The sequence below is a fragment of the Porcisia hertigi genome, chromosome 17 (assembly GCF_017918235.1).
Source record: "Porcisia hertigi strain C119 chromosome 17, whole genome shotgun sequence".
In the NCBI taxonomy this organism is placed as follows: Eukaryota; Euglenozoa; class Kinetoplastea; order Trypanosomatida; family Trypanosomatidae; genus Porcisia; species Porcisia hertigi.
In genome coordinates, this window is record NC_090576.1 from 397,607 (window position 1) to 416,052 (window position 18,446).

Here is an 18,446-nt window from a genome sequence, read left to right on the forward strand (position 1 = left end):
TCACTGCAGCGTCGAGCTTATCTACGCACGTCGCTCCCTCCACCGACAAGCACGAACACACATCTCCATGCACCTTTATCTCCCCAGCACCCCGTGTTTGCGGCCCCCCCCCCCTTCACATACACACCCATGCACCTCCGCGACCAATCCGCTCATCACGCGCTTGCTCGTTCTCCTCCATCGTCATCCTCCACGTACGCTACTTCCCTTGCCCCGCCCGGCCCGCCCCCCCCACCCCTCACTTTGCAGAGTTCTATGAAAAAAAAACTAGAGTGCACGCACACAAACTCAAAAACAGGTGGGGGGGAGAGGGAGGGAGAAGGGGGGCTGATCGCCGGGGCATGCCGCTCTATACCCAGCTGTCGCTGCTGCTCAACGTGAGCTCACATCGCGGGAGCGGCCACCTTGAGGTTCTCGCACAACTCGCCAAAAGCACCACGCACGTCAGCGCGCAGCGCAGAGAACTTAGCCCGCAGCTCCGCAACATTCTGAGACCACACATGCCGACTGCCCTCCACCGTGTGTTCAGCGCGTCGGCAACGATCCTCAACTGTCGCGTCCACCATCTCCTGATGTGCCACGAGCAGACGCCGCATGTGCTCCATGGTCGGCTGCACGATAGACAAGCGAAGCTCCTCTGCTGATGGCGCAGCTGCCACAGTAGCAAAGCTGGACGTGTGTATCGCGCTTAAATGCGGCGACACGGAAGCGGTTGGCCCGCTAACAGCGCTTCGCGGCACGGCCGCTGCCAGCCGCTGCTCCCGCAACGCATGGAATCGCACGCAGGCCGACTCGACCTCTCGCGGCAGTAACTGGCGCACACGCTGCTCCACACGCTCGGTTAGCTGCGTCTGCTCCTGCACTCGCATTTCGCGTTCTTGCCGGATACTTGTCGAGAGGCGTGTGGAGCACACCTCCTGCTGCTCTTGCAGGCGTGTTACATCACGCGTGAGTGCTTTTACGATTTCCTGAAGCACATCAGCGTGTTGCTGGAGCGGGGCGCGGGCACGGCGAATCCACACATTTTCCTCCTCCTCCAAAATAGTCTTGAGTTCTGCCTTCCATTGCGCTTGAGCAGTGCTGAGAGTCTCCTCCCAACCTTGCTGAAGCTGCCGCACGCGTCTCTCATGCCGCCGCTCGTTCTCACTCGCCAAACTGTACCGCCGATCATCCTCCTCGAGCAGCACTGCACGGGCGGTGGACCGAAGGTGTGCATCAAGCGCCTCGGCAGACGAAAAATGTGCCGATGCGGGGGCGGTGGAAATACCGTCACCGCCTCTTGTCTCGTCTACGCGCGCTTGGCGTTGATGCGACAGCGCTACCTCTGCAACACGAGCATGCAAACGCTGCTCGAGTGCGTGCAGTGCCTCCTGCTGGTCACTGCAGTGCTCTCGGAGCAAGCGCTGCACCTCCTCCTGGACCACCTCCGTAAGTAGCGGCCGCAAGTGAGGCAGGAAAAGCACAGCGAGGCGGCGCTGGTCCTCCGGGGTGCACTGTGAAACCGCGTCCAGAACAGATGACGGGTGAGGCTCCGCCTCCCGTCTTCTTGCGTCGACTGCACCCCCCGAAGGCGAGTTCGAGTGCAGTGTAGCCGTCAACGCCTGACGCATCTCCCTTCGAATGTCGTCGGCCTGGACATTGGCCTCGGCACGCGCCCTTTCCACCTCCTCTCGCACCTTGCGAAGGTCCTTGCGAACCGCCGCACAGAGAGACGACAAACCCTCGCGCAGCCTCTCAATGCGACGCTCCTGCATGGTGTGCCACCTTTCCTGCTGATGCTGGTCTGCATCAGTTCTCGCCTGAGTTACCGGCAACTCATTGCCGCTCCTCCGCTTCACCTCCTTCACAGCAGCCCCTGCAGCCCCATCCGGTGCATGCGCTCGCTGAGGCGTGCTTTGACTCTCCCGCGAGATCCCCGTGGGGATAGAAGCAGACGACGAGCGGCGAGGTGATACACGTGTCGCATGGGGTCGAAAGTGCAGGGAAGGGGCAGAATGGCCGCGATGCGCACGGCGGCCGTGCGACCCTCCGCGGCGCTTTCGGTGCCGTAAGCCGTGCGCAAGAATCTGCTGACGTAACCCAACAGCAGTGGCATCATCGGGAAGCGAGCTGCCCATGAGGCCCTTCGTTTTCTCCGCGAACGGCGATTGCGTACAACTGCCGTTGTGTCTATGTGGTCGTCTACTCTGCAGGTGGCGCAGGACAGTCTCAGCCTTCCTCACAGCGCTGTGAAGATCCACCGAAGACGATGACGGGGATAAAAAAAGCTGCTGCCTGGTTGGACCGCTGTCTTCTCTAGGGGTGCCGCGCCGTCGTGGCGATGGCGCGCTGCGATCCTGTGCACTCGCCTCTGGAGGGGCAGCAGGGGCTCGGTAGGCATGCGAGCCGCCCTTGGTATCAGCGCTAGTTGACCGTCGATGTGACACCACATGAGAGGGGGATGCCCCCTCTGCGCCAGTCGAAGTTGTGGGCGAAGACAGGCGCGTCGATGCCGTAGTGTGGGAGGTCGAGGTCTGCTCTGCATGCGATGTCATACCTGGACTGTAGCCTTGTCCCTGTGGCTTCTCTGGACGACTGCGCATTTTTGTATTTTCTTCTGTAGTCACCGGTCGCCTCACATCGGCGGGGTTGTGCATCACATCGGAGATTGGTGACCCTGTCGCACACGCAGTCGTCTCCTTGCTGATCTCTGCGCGTATCTTGGCGACAAGGTCTGCCAGAGAATCACGAGCGCGGGACGGCAGCGGTGCATTGTGGGCCAGAGGCTGCTGGGCCGAGTCACCGTGTGTGCTGTGATGCAGCGGCGCTTCGACGCTGGAGAATGTCTGAGAATGTGGGATGGCATTGGAGGAGGGACCGCCTACAAAAGACGCCAACGGCGTGGCCGATGCCACCGATGGCAACAGCGGCGGTCGATCCGAGGGAGAAGACTCCCCAGCGCCGCGGGCGTTGTGCCGCGGAGGCATGCGAGTACCATGACGACGATCCCCATCAACTGCCAGTGACCCTTTTTGAGAGTGATGATCGCTGCTGGTGCCGTGACGCGACCGTGTCTGTGGCACGTAATCGGATGGATGGTGAGGAACGTTGTCAAAGCTTGGTGACGATGCGCTCCTGGGACCGCCTGGTTGATGAGGCGGCGACAACGACGGCCGCTGAGAATTGCGCCTACCATGCTCGCCACCGCACCCCATGTCATTGCAGGGGTGAGGCGATGTTGTGCGACGCACGTGCGGCGATCTCCCGGTGCTGGTGTAGTGATGGTCGGGAACGCCTGCTCTCCGCGCGCTTCCCGCCGGAGCGCGTTTCGAAAATGATGCTGACAGAAAAGCGGCATCGCCGCTGTCGAACACCACCCCACTCTCCTCCCCATCACCACCTCGGCGGCCATTGTACGGGGAGACAGACGTGCAACCGCGCCCGGTCCCCCGGTGGAGGTAATCCAACTGAACCGAACTGCCATCGGCGCGGCGTTGACTAGAGTAGGTGTTCTCCAAGTACCGCTCTATGAGGGGAGAGCTCCCGCGCCCAGGTGACACAGCGGCAGGCAGTGAAACGGAGGAGTGTATCGGGCGGCAATGACAAGCGTCCTGCTGGCCACTGTCCTCCACATCGCCACAAATGCCGGGTGACAGGTGCCGTCCAAGATGATGGAATGTATTAAGAACGGCGCGTGTGCCGAGAGCATCGCATACGTCGGACACTGGTGGCATGGAGGTGCTTCGCCGCTGCTGACAAGGGCAAACATATGGAGAGAGAGAAAAGCGTGACTTGCGTGGAGTGGAATGCGAACGGCTGCCGAGGCGCGGCCACGACATGCCACGGCTAGTCCGGCCTCTGCCACCTCTTTTTTGCTCGGGTAGAGATGATGATGGGTACATCGGGTTCACGGTAACAGGCTTGTACAGCAGTGGCGAGCACTGGGGCAGCACGTGTGGGTGAGGAAGGTCATACTGCCCTTGACACACATCGCAGTACGACGCCATAATGCCGATTACAGCAAAAGAGGGGGGCCCCGCGCGCCACACGTAACAACCACAAAATAAGCAAAAGTGTGCCTTCATGGTGTGTGTGTGTGCAAAGGAAGAAGGGATGCGCAGGGGGGGGGGGGTTGTGAGTTTGAGGTGCATACGGCGTAGAGGTACACACATATATATATATATATATAAAGGGAGGAGTCCACGGAGAATAGTTGCGAGGGCGGGGGAGGGGGAGGAGGGAGGAGGGGGAGGGGGGATGGAAGAACACAGCGCCAGGGTAGTTTGCATGACGAGCAAATATGCAGGTGGACCCTTCTCCTACAGACACACACATACACAGGCACGTGCGTGAGAGTCCGTTCCCCCCCCCCCACCGCGCAGAAAACGGCCTCACATTCTCCTCTTCCCATCCACCTACTCTGTTTTTCGTCGCCCGTGTGGAGCGCTTAATGACCAAGCGCATGCAGCTAGCCAATATCAAGCTGAGAATGATACAAGATACACAAGACAGGAACACGGCACCCACACAAAGCCCCTTCTCGCCCCATCCCTCCCCCCCCCCTGCTCTTCACGGGCTCATGCGATCAAAAAAAGGGGGGGCTAAGTGAGCAGACAGGCGGAGATCTGGACAAGACGATGCTCACACAGAAGCCCAGAGACACCATGCAACACCCCCCCTCTCTCTCTCTAAGGAGCCCCCCCAAAAAAAAGAAAAAAAAAACAGACAAAACCGCAGGATGACAAGGGAAGGGACGTACAAAGAGGAGGAGGAGAAGGGGGGTGAGAAAGAGGAAGAGAGTAGAGCTCGACCACGCACACGCGCATAGAACTGAAAAAGGCACCAGTCAATATTCCTCCACCACCCCAACCTCCTTCACCATCTGCTGCAAACACACACACACACACACACACACACACACACACACAGTGACGAACATCCACAAGTCCTTTTTTTCTTTGTGTTGCCGCAATCCATGCACTTTAAACGTTGGACTTTCGACGAAGCGAGGAGCCCACCCACCCTGGGACAGACACCAACGTGCTTGGCCAGACCAGCCCCGTCAGCTGGCCACCGTAGGCGCAACCAGAATCAAGCCCATATGCGTAGGGGTGCACCTGCAGCCCCCGCTTGGCGTCGTGGCCAAACACAACTGTGAAGTCGGCAAAGTCTGGATGGATCTTCCTCGGCACTTTGGTGGTAATGGCTGTCACCCCTCCTCTCATTGACCCCTTCCTCTTGTCACGAGGGTGTGTGTCATCGCTGCTGTCACTTGCGCTGCTGTGGGAGTTGGCTCCACAACCACCGGTATCGCCCGCCTCGCCGTTGCTCTTCTCCGTGCCGGTGACTCGAGCGTGTAGTTTGCGGACCAACTTTGACCACGTCTTGCTCCAGCTCCCACCAAGCTGCCACCGCTCCATTGTTGCAAAAGCCGCGGATACGGAGAGGGCCACATGAGCGGGCTGCCCCGTTGCCGGATTGATCGGTTGCTTCCAGTACGTCTTTGCCCTTACTAAGTTGCGCATGTGAGTCACCGCCTCGGTGTCCTGCACGGCGAGCGAGAGGGAGGGGTCGATGCCGGCGTGAACAACAATAAGCTGATACGTGTGAAAACACATGATGTGGGGTATAGAAGCCATGAAGGCGAATACATCGTCAGGGCAGTTCACGGCCAACGGATAGAGACTGCTATTCATCTCCTTGTGTGACAACGGAGCACCTGCACGAAGTTTCTCGGAAATCTGCAGGAACACCACGTCGTGATTACCCAACACACCAATCGCGCCAATGCCTCGCAAGCACCGCACGACACCATACGAGTTGGGCCCCTTGTTCACAAGGTCGCCGACGAAGACGCAAAGGTCATCCGCCGTGCCGTCTCCTGCGGTGGGCGATCCCGATCCTTCCATGAGAGGTTCTGCCAGCGAATCGGGTATCAGCGCGCTCGGTATGCACATGCCTGCGCCGCCATTGTGGGAATTCAAAGGCGGGGCTTCTGCAAGAGATGACGACGTCAGAAGAGTCGGGCAGCGCCGAACTGCCGCATTAGTGAAGTTAACTTTTACTAGCAGCTCCTGCAGTTGGTCCAGGCACCCGTGTATATCTCCGACGAGGATCAGGCGGCCTGTGGCACGACCCCGCATGTTCACAACGCGGAGAGACATTACTGTTTACTTTCTTTCCTTTTCCTTTTTCTTTGGTGGGAAGGGGGAAGGGGGGAGGGGGAGATGCGTGCGTGTGTGTACTCCCCCTTTTTTCTCTGAGCGCATCACGGAGAGAGAGAGACCAGTATGGGAGAAAAGGAGAAGTTCAGAGCGTCCGGCACAGTGTCAATCATGGAGAGGGATCGAGTGCTCCTGCTGCAGCGAAGCACTTTGGCGTGTGTACTGCTCTCGATGGTGCTCGCCCCACCCTGTAAATCTCTGCTTTAAGTGTGTCGGCACATGCGTCTCACAGCACTTACACCAGTCTTTCTCCTCCCTGTGTCTTGTAGATCATGGCAGTCCATGCAAGTATTGAAAACCGGGGAGAAGCGGGGCATGATCCAGGGCGATGTAAAGGAACATCGTGGATTGTATTTTCGAGTGCGTAAAAGGGGGGCACCCTGAAACGGGGAGGAAGAAAGAATGCGAGCACGATGGCTCTAACAAGTTGCGGATCCGATATGTGTGTGTGTGTGTGTCGGGGGAGGGGGAGGGGGAGGTCATTCAACTCTGGTATCCGCAGGGGAGAAGAGTATCGCCGAGAGGTACGCCCTTTCGCGCTCAGCAGCGTCACGAGCCTCGCGCTGCACGTCCTGCGTTGCAGACCGAAGCCGCCCCATCGACTCGTGGAGGGATGAGAGCAAGGGGGGGTGCACTGCTCTAATATCATCATCCCTGCAAACGGGCACCTCATCGCCACCTCGAAATTGACCATGCTCCATTGCTGCACGGTGAAACACATCACCTGGCGTGGTTTCAGATGTGCGGTAACCAGCGTTGCACAGGCGCACCGCCTCCGCCTCAAGCTCAGTGGCAGCCCTCCCCAAAGACTCGAGTGCAGCACTGGGATACACCTCCACCTCCTTGCCGCTGGTAGCGCAGTACTGCGATGGCGCTAGGTGCAATGCAGGCACCAGTGCGCCTCCGCTTATTGGCGACGCTTCCGTACCGAAGGGATGCTGCGGCACGCTATCACCGCAGGTGCCTTCACCGATTTCGTGTACACTGCGGTGCGCCGTCGAAGGCGGTGTCGTCGTCAGCCTTACACGCCGGTCGTGCTGCGGTCGAGATGGCAGCTGAGGATGCTGCGTGCTTTCACGGTTCCCTAATTGGCTCATTCGATTTCTAGCACGCTCCCCCACCTTGGGGGCATCGCCACCAAGGGAGAGGCACACTGGAGAGGAAGAGCGCGAGACAGCAGAGCGGAAAGGCGAATCGGCACCTCTGCTTGAGGGGGTGCTGGACACACCGACATGTATATCGAACAAAGATAATGGGGCTACCGCTAACGTTGATGATGTCGCTACATGAGCGCTGTGGCAATCAACGGTGGCAGATGGAGTAGAAGCGTCGCCGCCCTGAACGGCGCGGGATAACAGGGCTGCCAGCTGAGGCGAAACCACGCCGATTGTTTTGGAGCTTGCGGTGCTACCTGCAATACCTGCCCTATGCGTGGCTCGCCGCTGCGCGCTTGCACGGCCCCACGAGGTTGCACTGTCGGCTTCGTGATCGAGACGGTGTTTCAAGATGTGAGATGCGGACCACGACGGAAGCGACAAAGCGGTATCGCTGGCGATGGGGCTCACGGGCGCGGCAATCAGCGAGGAGTGCTCCGTATTCGCGTTGTGAAACCTGCAATTCTCAGAACAGGCACCCAGCGCTGTCGGTGAAAGGGATGCTGCAGCAGAGCCCGCTGGGGGCGTGTGTGTGGGCAAGGGAGCTGCAGCACGTGTGAGCGCACCACAGACGCTTGGCTCCTCCATTGGTACAGGGGGGGAGTGACGATGCGGTGAAGCGGTGGCACTGCTGCGCTGGCGGCGCAACCCAGCCAGCTCCGCCTCCAGCTCCATCACACGGTCCTGTAGAACCGACTTAGCCACTTGCTCCTGCGCGAGCTGCGCGTGCCAGCGATCCCCTCGCTGCTGCGCCGCTGCGTAAGCTCGAGCACATCGTTGAAGAAGGCGCTCCAGTATCGTCTTGACCTCGCGCAGGTGCGGGGCTGTCGGGTCTTCTTCTCGCCCAGTCTCAGCACTCTGGACCACCGCTGAGCCGCTAGCCGCCACAGCAGAAAGCGAAGAAAACGGACCCCGATCACACCCGTCATCCTCCCCCTCCACAGTGAGAATCCCGCCATCGGCATTGGCGCTACCCGTGTCGAGTATGAACGCTTCGTGCGCGCGACGGCGCCAGTGCACGAGTTGCTGCTCCAGCCACGCCACCTTTTCCTCCGATTTCACGAGTTGCTTAAAAATGAGGGCGCTAGTAGATGCGAAGGTTGCGCTACGAGCCGCAGCGAGGCTATGGGCGCCGTCGCTCATCCCTTCCCGCACAAGAGCACCACCACCAGCCTCACCGCTGTGTCCACCGAGCAATGCTGAACCCTCTGGAGGTACTGGCGCGGTATCCAGCACGCCCAACGTGGTGTCGAGGCGACGCTGGAGCACAGTCAGCTCCTGCACATCGCGGGTGTGGCGCTCCGCTATTGCAGACAGTTGATCCAGCGTTACGGACTCATGCGTTCGCCACGCGCGTACCTCAGTGCGCATTCGATCGTATAGTCGTACAAACTCATCACAGTACGGCTCGAGAAAAGCAGCAAGGGCCTCTTCCGGAGGCGGCAGAGAGGACGCCGGGGTGTGTGTGCGATTTGTACAGGCATGAGGCGCTGCACCACAGGCCAGGGGGGACCCCGACTCCCTTGCAGACAGCACCGCCCCATGGGATGTGGAAGTGACGTCGTAGAGGAGCGCCTGGGCAGGGCAAACGGGCACACCGCTAATGTCAAGGTCCGCCATCGAATCGGATGCCAAAGAGTCCAAGCCGACGCGTGAGGGGGTTGACGGCAGCGGCGCTCGCGGCTTTACAAGCGAGACTGTTGTACGCGTGCGCGCCGCAGCACCGGGGCGCCAGCCGGTTCGAAGCACAGAAGGAGGAGAGCCGAACCCCTTTGCAGATGGTGTGTGCTGCGATAGGGACGTCTGTCGCTTGTGATACTCCTCATCTTCCATGACATCGCCTGTGCGCAATGTCGACGGGTCCCTGTCCAGTCTCACCACCTCCAATGAAGGGGTTGTGGCTGTCCTCCCACACATGCCAAAGGACTCGGACTCGAAGATACGGTGGAAGCGGTGCAGCCGTGCCTCCTCAGCGTGCGCTGCAGCGGTGGCGCACGTAGCAGCTACGCTAGCTGGCAGTGTCGCCTGAGTCTCTGTAGAAATCGCCACCTCACCTGTGCGCCTCAGTTGTGTTCCCGTGCGCAGGTCAGCAGGAGCGTGGTCGAGAACGTCTTGTAGGGGGTTCATGGGCGTCCTAGATCGCTCATCCGCCTTCACACGTGATCTAGGGCTCACGTCGGTAGGCTGCTCCATGTCCATGGTCTCATTGATGCTGAGGGGTATAGCCGCTTCTGCGTTCGCGATGGCACATGCAGCGCTCGCAGAGGGAGCTCTCACTGGGAAGAAGCCTACGTGTAGTGCACCAGCAGTCTTGATTGACGCTGGGGTGGGAGAACTGTCGACTGCCGCGATAGTCAGCGGTGATGATGAAGGTACCGGTGGATCTACAGGAGCGCGCGCCATCTCCGGACTGTTATTGGCCCCCTTATTATTGTGGTTCACCCGCGGTGGCGAGGCGAAAAACGACACGGATGGCGCTGTAGCACAAGGCGTGGAAGCGGTACCATTCCAAATCACCGCGCCGTATCGCTCCTCCAAATAACTCATCAAAGGCACAGCGTACTCGTGCAGCACTCGCCTCGCTGCGTCTGCGTTCTCCAGACCACGCACACGAGGTCCCCTCTGGTGACCTTGCCCCTGCCCTTTGCTCTGAGGATCTCGTCCAAGCGCGGCCCAGCCAGCCGCAGCAGCGAGCACCTCGCTGTTGATCTCGTCCACCATCACCTCCGCAACCACGGCACAAATCGGTACGACCAGGGAACAGGACGACACCGCACTAGATGCGATCTGGAGGGCGGCGCTGGTGTCATGGCGCAGGATAGGAATCGAGTTGTCCACCGAACCTCTAGACAAGGACCAGGCCGAGGTGCCCAGGGTAGAGCCCACCTTGGCGAGACAAGTGTGCGTAAGGGCAGCAAGACTGTACCGACTGCTCCACGGTAGTCGCGGCGTGGGCAGGTGGGCAGAGGCAGCGCACCTTCCTGGTGGCGAGGCCATCGTGTTGTGGCCTACGGCAAACCAGTCTCCCTCATTCGGTGCGCCATTTAGAGAAGAGGCCATAAGCGGAGAGTAGCCGCAGGAAGCGCTGGGACCGGCCAAGTCCCACAGCTTCCAGATGCCCACTGGGGCTGCTGCCGCTGACGCCTCTGAGAGCAGTGCGGCAAAGTCAGATGATCCATTCTTCTGAGAAGCAGTGCCATTGGAGCTGCGCACCACATGCTGCAACTCCGACGCCTGCTGTCGAGGCACCACCGAGTGCTGCAGCGGTGCGAGAGGCTCGCAGGATACAATAAGAGTCACGCACGTGTGGCACATTCTCTCCTCTAACGGTTCGCATGCCGGCTGCAAAAATGTGGAGGAGCTCGGAGCCGACGACCACGCCTTCGCCGCCGAACACCCCGCCTCACCTGCCTTGGAATCAGTGGACCGCCAGCCGAGGGAGGACGAGAGGGCCGCGTAGAGCACCGCCATGGCGTCGCGCACGGACTCCACACGCACATAGCAGGCCGCCGGTATGTCTGTCGGGTGATCAAGAGCGTCCTCTTGCTCCCTCGCCTCATCGATCTCGGTACGCAACACAGCGAGAGAGAGCAGGTCCACTGTGGATCGCGGTCGCTGCAACACAGAAGAATGGCACAGCGGAGCCGCGTCGCGCACCTCCGTAACACTCATGGCTGCAACGACACGCGTCTCAGCTGACACGTTGCCCGGCGTGAAAAGACGGTTCAACACAGCCTCCAACAATCCACTGGGCTCCTGGGGTGACGGCGGTACCGTCGACACCGGCGCTCGGCGCATTGACGGCCACGCCAGTGTGCCACCAAACAGAAAGGAAGTGTTGGCAGCACCCTGGGGCCCCATTGTGAAGGTCAGCACCTCACGGTTCTCCGATGCTGCTTCCGTAGCTGCCGAGCCGCTCCGGATTCCTCGGCGACACACGCCTTCGTCACGCAGCAGAGCGCGTCCGTGTAACAGCTCCCCGGCTATCACGTCGGCCAGCCTCGCTGTGAGGCATGCATCTGTGTAGGAGAGGCAAGTCGAGTCGGGCCTGTTGGGGAAGTCTTGTGGCCGAATCGGGGGTCGTTGCACATCGTCATCGGAATCAGTGGCTGCATCTAAACCTATGCCTTCGATGGCAATGAATGGTGTCTGCACAACAACCTCCATCGTGGCTGGTTGAGCCGACAGAGAAGGTGTAAATGAGGTGATCGAAAAACGATCACGAACTCTCATGCCCAAGCCAACGATCTCGCACTCCTCCTCAAGAGGCACCACTTCAGGTCCGCGAGAGTGCTGGTCTCGACTGAGGTGCAGCCCCTTCGATACTGACCGTGGTGAGCTAGTGATCGGATAGCGCCGCCGCAGGACGCAGAGCCGTGACGTCACATCGCTTGGAGTTGAGCCTGAAGGGCCTGTGGAGGGATCGGTCTGTCGGTGAACGCCATCAGTGGACGAGCCTACTTCGCTGACGCCGACATCGAATGCCGCTGGTCTCATTCCTTCTGGAGACTCGACGCACCGCTCATCATCTGCCACCCGCCAAGATCGAGCCTCTCGCCACCGCAGAGCCACGCACACTCGCGGCAGGGAGACCGTGGGCACGTGGGCGCATACGTCACGCTCCATCAAAATGAATTCTTTGCAAGGGGTGAGGGGAGGGGGAGTAGGTGTATGAGAGTGTGTGTTTCGGTGCTGCGGCAAATCTAAGTTTGTTTCTATCAACATCTATAAGCAGCGCACCTCTACATGTGTAGATGCATCCGCCTGCAACGTATGGACGACGTCCTCTCTCGCTCTCTCCGTCACCTCCTTTTCTTTTTCAGCCACACACACACACACACACCGCGCTTTTCTCAAACAGTTGAGCAGGGAAAAAAAGAAGAGGGAGTCGGGGAGCGTAAAGGAAAAGTATTATGGGTGTCATGCGAGGTATGAACGGCTGCATCGCCATCGTCCGTGAGTCGTGGGACACCCCACCCACCCCACCCACCCACTCCCCCCTCCGCACGTCCGTTTGGATGTGTGCGAAAGGGTGCGACAGCGATGGTACGTTGCAGGAGGGAACCCTGCCTGAAAAGAGACGCAGTCCTCAGTGAGTGCACACCTGTCGCCTTTCCCCTTCAACGCCATGAGGGCATGTGGAGGAACCTGGTAACAGAGAATTTTTCGGGTAACAGAAGCGAGACGACTCTCGAAGTGGCCGATGATTCTCTGCCAGCAATGCAGAAAAACAGGAATTCCAGGAGGGGAATGCAGAGAGGGGAGAGAAGGGGAGGGGAGATCGACAACGACTGCAAAGAGCTGTGCGCCCGCTATCTTTGTATGCTGATCCCCTGCCCCTTGAACGCCTCTGTTTTTTTTTTGTTCGGATGCGGACTCTCGTTGCTTGTTTCGCAAGAGAGCGAAGTCGTACACAGCCCAATCCTTTTTTTTTGTGTGTGTGCCACTTCCAACACGGTAAATAGACACACACAAAAAAAAACGAGGGGATGGGGGCGGGAAGAAAGTAGACGGCGTGGAAAGCGTAAAAGGGAAGAAAAAAAAGTCAACTATGGGCGTGGGGAGAGGGGGCGGGCGGGTTCAGGGAAGAAATTTTTTAAATATATATATATACAGTCCAAGCCACACAACGAAGCTCGCCCCCCCCCCCACTCATACACTCCGTGTGCCTCGGATTATTACGACCAATGTATTTTGTTTTTAAAAACGACACTTCGCAGATTAGGCAGAGAGGCAAACTACATGGACACACACACACACACAAACGCGCGCGCGCGGACACATCAACAGGTGCAACAGGGAATGGAAGCAGACGATGAAGATGACGGTGATGACGAGAAGGTGAATTCAAGGCCTGCAGTACTGTTACTACAGGCCTACGCGTACATGAGTACACCTGTAAACAGATGCGTACAGTTATCCGCCATCGGGGCACCAAACCACAACAAAAAAGGACGACAAAATATACAGCGTATACGAAGACAAACAGAAGAAGAAGATAGAGGAAGCGTACACGAAGTAAAAGCCCAGCCTGTCCGTAACGCCAAGCCCCCACCCCTCCCTCTGCAACTCCCTCTTCGCAAAAAAAAAAAAAACTGCTGCCTGACCCCTCGTGTGTGTGTGTGTGTGTGTGCATGTATGTATGTGTCCGCTCTGCTGTTCACTCGTTTCGAATCCTTTCGGCCTTCTGCTCATGTACCTGTTCACGGAGAGCCTGCAGCACCCGCAGTTGAAGTAGCACCTTCTCGACAACGCTGCGAAGTGTGGGGCGTTTGTGCTGCTTCAACATCAGCTGCAATGCAGCCTCCTCCTCGGCATCTACTACAGGCGGGGGAGGTGGAACGTCCTCCTCAGTGACTTGGATCCTCCGCAAGACGAAACCAATCAGAATCGGAACGATGCCGAGAGCGAAGGACGCCATCCAAGAAGCCAGCGAGAGAGGCACACAGTGCATGAAGGTACCACCATATTGCACGCTAAAGATTTGAATGACAAATGTTGTGCCGACAACGGCGATGAACATCGGGGCATGGCTTAGGTTGTGCCAGAAAGTCACGGAGTCGTCAAGGATACGCGCGTTGAACTCGTTGCTCAGCTGCATCAGAACAAAAACATTGAATATTAACGTGTGCAACTCGTCGGAACCCTGCACAGCGAGCCCCCACGATTTGGCGCCGCCCAAGAGGAGGTACTGCTGGACCAGAATCTGGTAGAGGGACTGACCGATGATGTTCAGCCACATGCGCCGGGTAATAAGTTGGGCTGCCTTCGGCTTCGGCGGCCGTAGGAGCACCTCGTCCGACGGTGCCTCCGTCGCAAGCGCCAAGGCGGCCAGCGTGTCCATGATTAGGTTTACCCACAGAAGCTGCACCGGCTTGAGAGGTGACTCGCCGTTGCGGTCCAGCAGTGCGCCAAAAAACGAGACAGCCACGGCGGCCACGTTCACAGTCATTTGAAATTGCAGGAACTTGCAGATGTTGTCGTTCACGTTGCGGCCCCACTTCATTGCCGTCACAATAGTGCTAAAGTTGTCGTCGAGGATGACGACGTCGGAGGCGAGCTTTGCCACCTCAGTGCCGGAGTTCATTGAGAACCCAACGTTGGCACCCTTCAGCGCCGGTGCATCGTTGGTGCCGTCGCCTGTGACTGCCACCACCTCCCCGCGAGCCATCAAGGCTGAGACGAGGATGCGCTTGTCCAACGGAGACGCACGGGAGACGACTTGCAGACGGGGCAAAATGGCATTCAGCTTTCTTGCACTCTTCGCCAGTTCCCGAAACTGCGACCCCTCCAGCGCCAGTCCCTGTTCTCCCTTCGCGGGCCCGGACCAGACCTTGCCGTAGATGCCCACCTCTTTGGCAATGCTCACAGCTGTGGCTTTGTTGTCGCCCGTGATCATGCGTACAACCACGCCGGCCCGACGGCACTGCGCCACAGCCCCACGCACCTCGACGCGCACAGGATCGCGAATTCCCACAATGCCCAACAGCGTCAACCCCGTCAGCCCTGCATCGTCCTGCGGAAAGGGAGAGAAGGAGACAGAGCCGCCCTCATCGCAGTCGCCGGTGCCACGTGGTCCGGCGCAGTCAGCCGACGTCAGCGGATTATCTGCGTAGGCAATGGCGAGGGTGCGTAGCTGCCGGCGCGCCATAGCCATGATCGCCTCCTCCAGCTGCAAGCGCTCTTCGTGGGAAAGAACCACGCGTTCGCTATGTGCGTTGTACGTGTGCGTGCATTCGGCCAGTATTAGCTCGCTTGCCCCCTTCACGTAGTAGCGTACGACATTCTCCGGCCGCAGCACCAGCGCTGTCGTCATCCGCTTGCGTGCTGAGGTGAAGGGGTAAATGTGGAGGTCTTTCGTGAAGGTTGCGGCGGCCTGCACCACATTTCTGCTCGTCTCTGCCTGCCCTGTAGGCCATGGCACCAACGCGAACGGAGATGACGGAGTGCACATTGCCTCTGCCTTCACCCTCGCGAGCACCTCACCGCGCAGCTGTATTGGATCCTCACCCAGTGCATCCACAAAGTTCAGCAGCGCCTGCTCCGTCTTGCTGCCAGTGTATCGCACCGTCGCGTGCCGACTGCTGGGCGACTCTACAAGGACCCTGTTACACTTCGTGTTCATGGAGATACACTCCATCAGCAGCCGGCGCACGCCGGCTGCTTGCGCGCTGCCAAGAACAGAAAACACGTTCGTGGGCGTGGAGGTCTGCGACGGTAGTGGTGGCATTGGTGGTGCCGACGTTCCCCTGGTGACCTTCTCACCCTCCCCGGTAGAGATGCACGACTTGGGTGGCACCACGTACGCAACGCCGTATGACGTCACGCCATCCGTTACCGACATATCGTTTTGAGTGATGGTGCCGGTCTTGTCGGTGCAGATATTGCTAGCACCTCCCATGGTCTCGCAGGCTGCCAGATGCCGGACGAGGTTATTCTCCTTGAACATCTGTTTCATGCTGTAGGCGAGGGCGATGGTGACGGAGAGGGGCAGCCCTTCCGGCACAGCCACCACCACAATCGTCACCGCCGTGGTCAAGTTGTCCAGGAACTTCTTGTAACCGAAAGGATGCCTACGGTAGACAACCGTGTCGAGCAACTCCTTGCCACTGAGTAACACAAACATTAGTCCAGCAGCGACCATGCCGACATAGCCGATGAGGTCCGCGAGCTCTTCAAGCTTCTGCTGGAGCGGCGTCTCCTCCTTCGCCTCCCGAACCTGCATTGCGATGTGCCCGGCAAAGGAGTGTACCCCAACCCCCATGACGAGGACGGTGCCCTCACCCTCCGTAACGTTCGACCCTGAGCGGAGCACAAAGTCTCCATGCGCCGACTTGGGCACGTCGTCGTTCTCGCCTGTCGCAGCAGACTCATCCACCTTCAGCGAGGTGCTCCGCAGGACAAGACCATCTACCGTCAGCACGTCACCCGCGGCAATGTTGAGCAGATCGCCTGAGAGCAGCTCCCTGTCTGTGATGTCCACTGTGGTGCCGGAACGAACCACCTGCACCTTCACAGGCGGCGTGGCTTTGCTGAGCTCCTTAAATTTCTGCTCCTTCTGATAGTTGTTGATGCTGCTGACGAGAGTCACGATAGCAACGGAGAGCAGGATCGCGGTGCCCTCGATCCAGCCGTGGGCGTAGTCGACGAGCCCCGTGTCCTGATCGGGCACTGTGAGGCCCAGCACCAACGAGACCACCGCACTGACCATGAGAATCTGAACCATGCGGTCCTCAAGGGACTCCCAGACCATGTCCATGAACGACCCTTCCTCTGCTTCTGGGAGTTCATTGGCAGAGAACCACTCCCGGCGCTTCGCCAGCTCGTCTTTGTTGGTGCTTTCGATACCACGCGCAAGGTCTGTCTTCAGCTGTGAGGCGAGCGCCTTGAGTCCGCCGAGGCTGGAGAGCCGCTCAGCCGCACCATGTCCGCCATCGTTGATGAACTCATGCAATGCCTCGGGACTAATCGCGAAGCCGCTCCCCAAGGATGCCTTGTCTGAGTCCACTGAAGAGGGCGAAGAGTGAAGAGCACTTCTCTGCACCAGGGACAGCTTCGCTACACTGCTCATCGAACCACCTTTGTGCTGCGAAGTCACTTGTGGATGCCTGTACCCGTGTTTGCAGGGAAGAGGTGAAGGGAAAGAAAAGGAAGGAAGTGGAGAGAGAAGAGGAGAGGAGAGGAGAGGGAGACGATCACGGCAAAAAGCGGCAAATACGCGTAAAAATAGGCTACAAGAGCGCCAGCATTAAAAATCGAGTAGCGGTCAGGAGAGCGGAACAGCACCGATCAAGTAAAAGAAATTCAAAGAGTGTGTGGGGAGGCTACGAATGTGAATACGTGTGTGTGTGTGTATATATATGTGTATATATGTGTGTGTATGTGTGTGCGTGTGTACCCACAAATTCGAAAATACAGAGAGAAAGAGAGATGGGAAGAAAAAAAAGGAGAAATAAAAACAAAGCAACTACAAAAAGAAAAAGAGAGAGAAGTAAAGAAGCGGACAAGATATACCCATCACCCTTGCACGGGCGTGTGCGTGTGCGTGTGCGCAGGTATTTCGCTGTACGTCGACAGTGAAACGCTACATCGAGGGGAGGGATACCCCAAAAGACCACGGGGGGGGGGGGGGAAGAGCCACGCGCATTTAGCGACGAGAACCCACACATCACCCCATCCCCTCCACATACCACTCCTCTCCCCCCGAGGAGGAGGGAAAGAGGAGGGGGGGGGCGCAGACACACAAACACATATGCAATGATGCGCATACACACGTCATGAGAAAAAGACAATACACAGCGCTCCCAGAAAAGGGGGAATGGCACTCCAGCCTCATATGTACGAAAACAAAACAAAGAGCGAGAGAGAGACACACACACACGCGAACGATGAGAGATGCAATGCATCGAAGTAACCGTAAGGCGGGGAGAGGAGAAGGGGGGGCGTGAAGGGGGGGGATGCGTACTATTACACGCAGACACATACGCTCTCTCTCCCATCCGCACCGCCAGGTCCAACAGAAGAGTCTGCACATGCACACTGTGCGCCTGCGGCAAACGATTGTTTTTGGCCCAGTTGGCAACTAAACCACAGGGACGACGACAATGAAGCGGGAGGGGGGAGGGGGGGGGGGGGACGAAAAAAATATATAATGATATCCGCTGTCCAGCGATCCATCACAATAACAACATGCACAGCAAACCTGTGTGTCTTTGAAGAAGAGAAGAGTAAACGGTTCAAAGGGGGGAGAAAAGAGGGGTACACGCACACGAAAAAAAAAAAGGTGTCCATGTGTGAAGGGGGAGGAGGGAGGAGGGAGGAGGACAAAAAAAAAGAAAGAAAAAAAGGGGGGAGAGGGGAGGCAGAGAGAGAGAGAAAAAAACAGAGAAAAAACGGCCAATTGACAGCAAATCAGGCCGTGTGGGTGAGGAGGATGACAACAGCCCGGACGACATCTCAGCGGTTGTGCAGGAACCAAAACGAGACCCCCACCACCACCACCACCAATTCCAAAACCAAGACGAAAACAAGGAGAGAGAATAGGGGGGGGATGAAAGAGGAGGAGAATATCGAGAAAACCGTGCCCCAT

At 58.4% G+C, this 18,446-nt stretch overlaps 4 protein-coding genes across 4 annotated transcripts; all 4 read right to left on the reverse strand.

Moving 5' to 3' along the window:
- Positions 1–383: 383 nt before the first annotated feature.
- On the reverse strand, positions 384–3,713 carry JKF63_05442 (uncharacterized protein; the record flags this gene model as incomplete). Its single annotated transcript, XM_067901401.1, has 2 exons — positions 384–3,114; positions 3,154–3,713. 2 exons carry the CDS (start codon positions 3,711–3,713, stop codon positions 384–386), a joined length of 3,291 nt encoding a protein of 1,096 aa, XP_067758076.1.
- A 1,248-nt stretch (positions 3,714–4,961) lies between these two features.
- JKF63_05443 (uncharacterized protein) lies at positions 4,962–6,143 on the reverse strand (the record flags this gene model as incomplete). Its single annotated transcript, XM_067901402.1, has 1 exon — positions 4,962–6,143. The coding sequence occupies one exon, from the start codon at positions 6,141–6,143 to the stop codon at positions 4,962–4,964; it is 1,182 nt and encodes a 393-aa protein (XP_067758077.1).
- Positions 6,144–6,682: 539 nt separating this feature from the next.
- On the reverse strand, positions 6,683–11,983 carry JKF63_05444 (uncharacterized protein; the record flags this gene model as incomplete). The annotated part of the gene is made up of 1 exon (XM_067901403.1): positions 6,683–11,983. The coding sequence occupies one exon, from the start codon at positions 11,981–11,983 to the stop codon at positions 6,683–6,685; it is 5,301 nt and encodes a 1,766-aa protein (XP_067758078.1).
- A 1,534-nt stretch (positions 11,984–13,517) lies between these two features.
- Positions 13,518–16,928, reverse strand: JKF63_05445 (uncharacterized protein; the record flags this gene model as incomplete). Its single annotated transcript, XM_067901404.1, has 1 exon — positions 13,518–16,928. The coding sequence occupies one exon, from the start codon at positions 16,926–16,928 to the stop codon at positions 13,518–13,520; it is 3,411 nt and encodes a 1,136-aa protein (XP_067758079.1).
- Between the last annotated feature and the right edge of the window lie 1,518 nt (positions 16,929–18,446).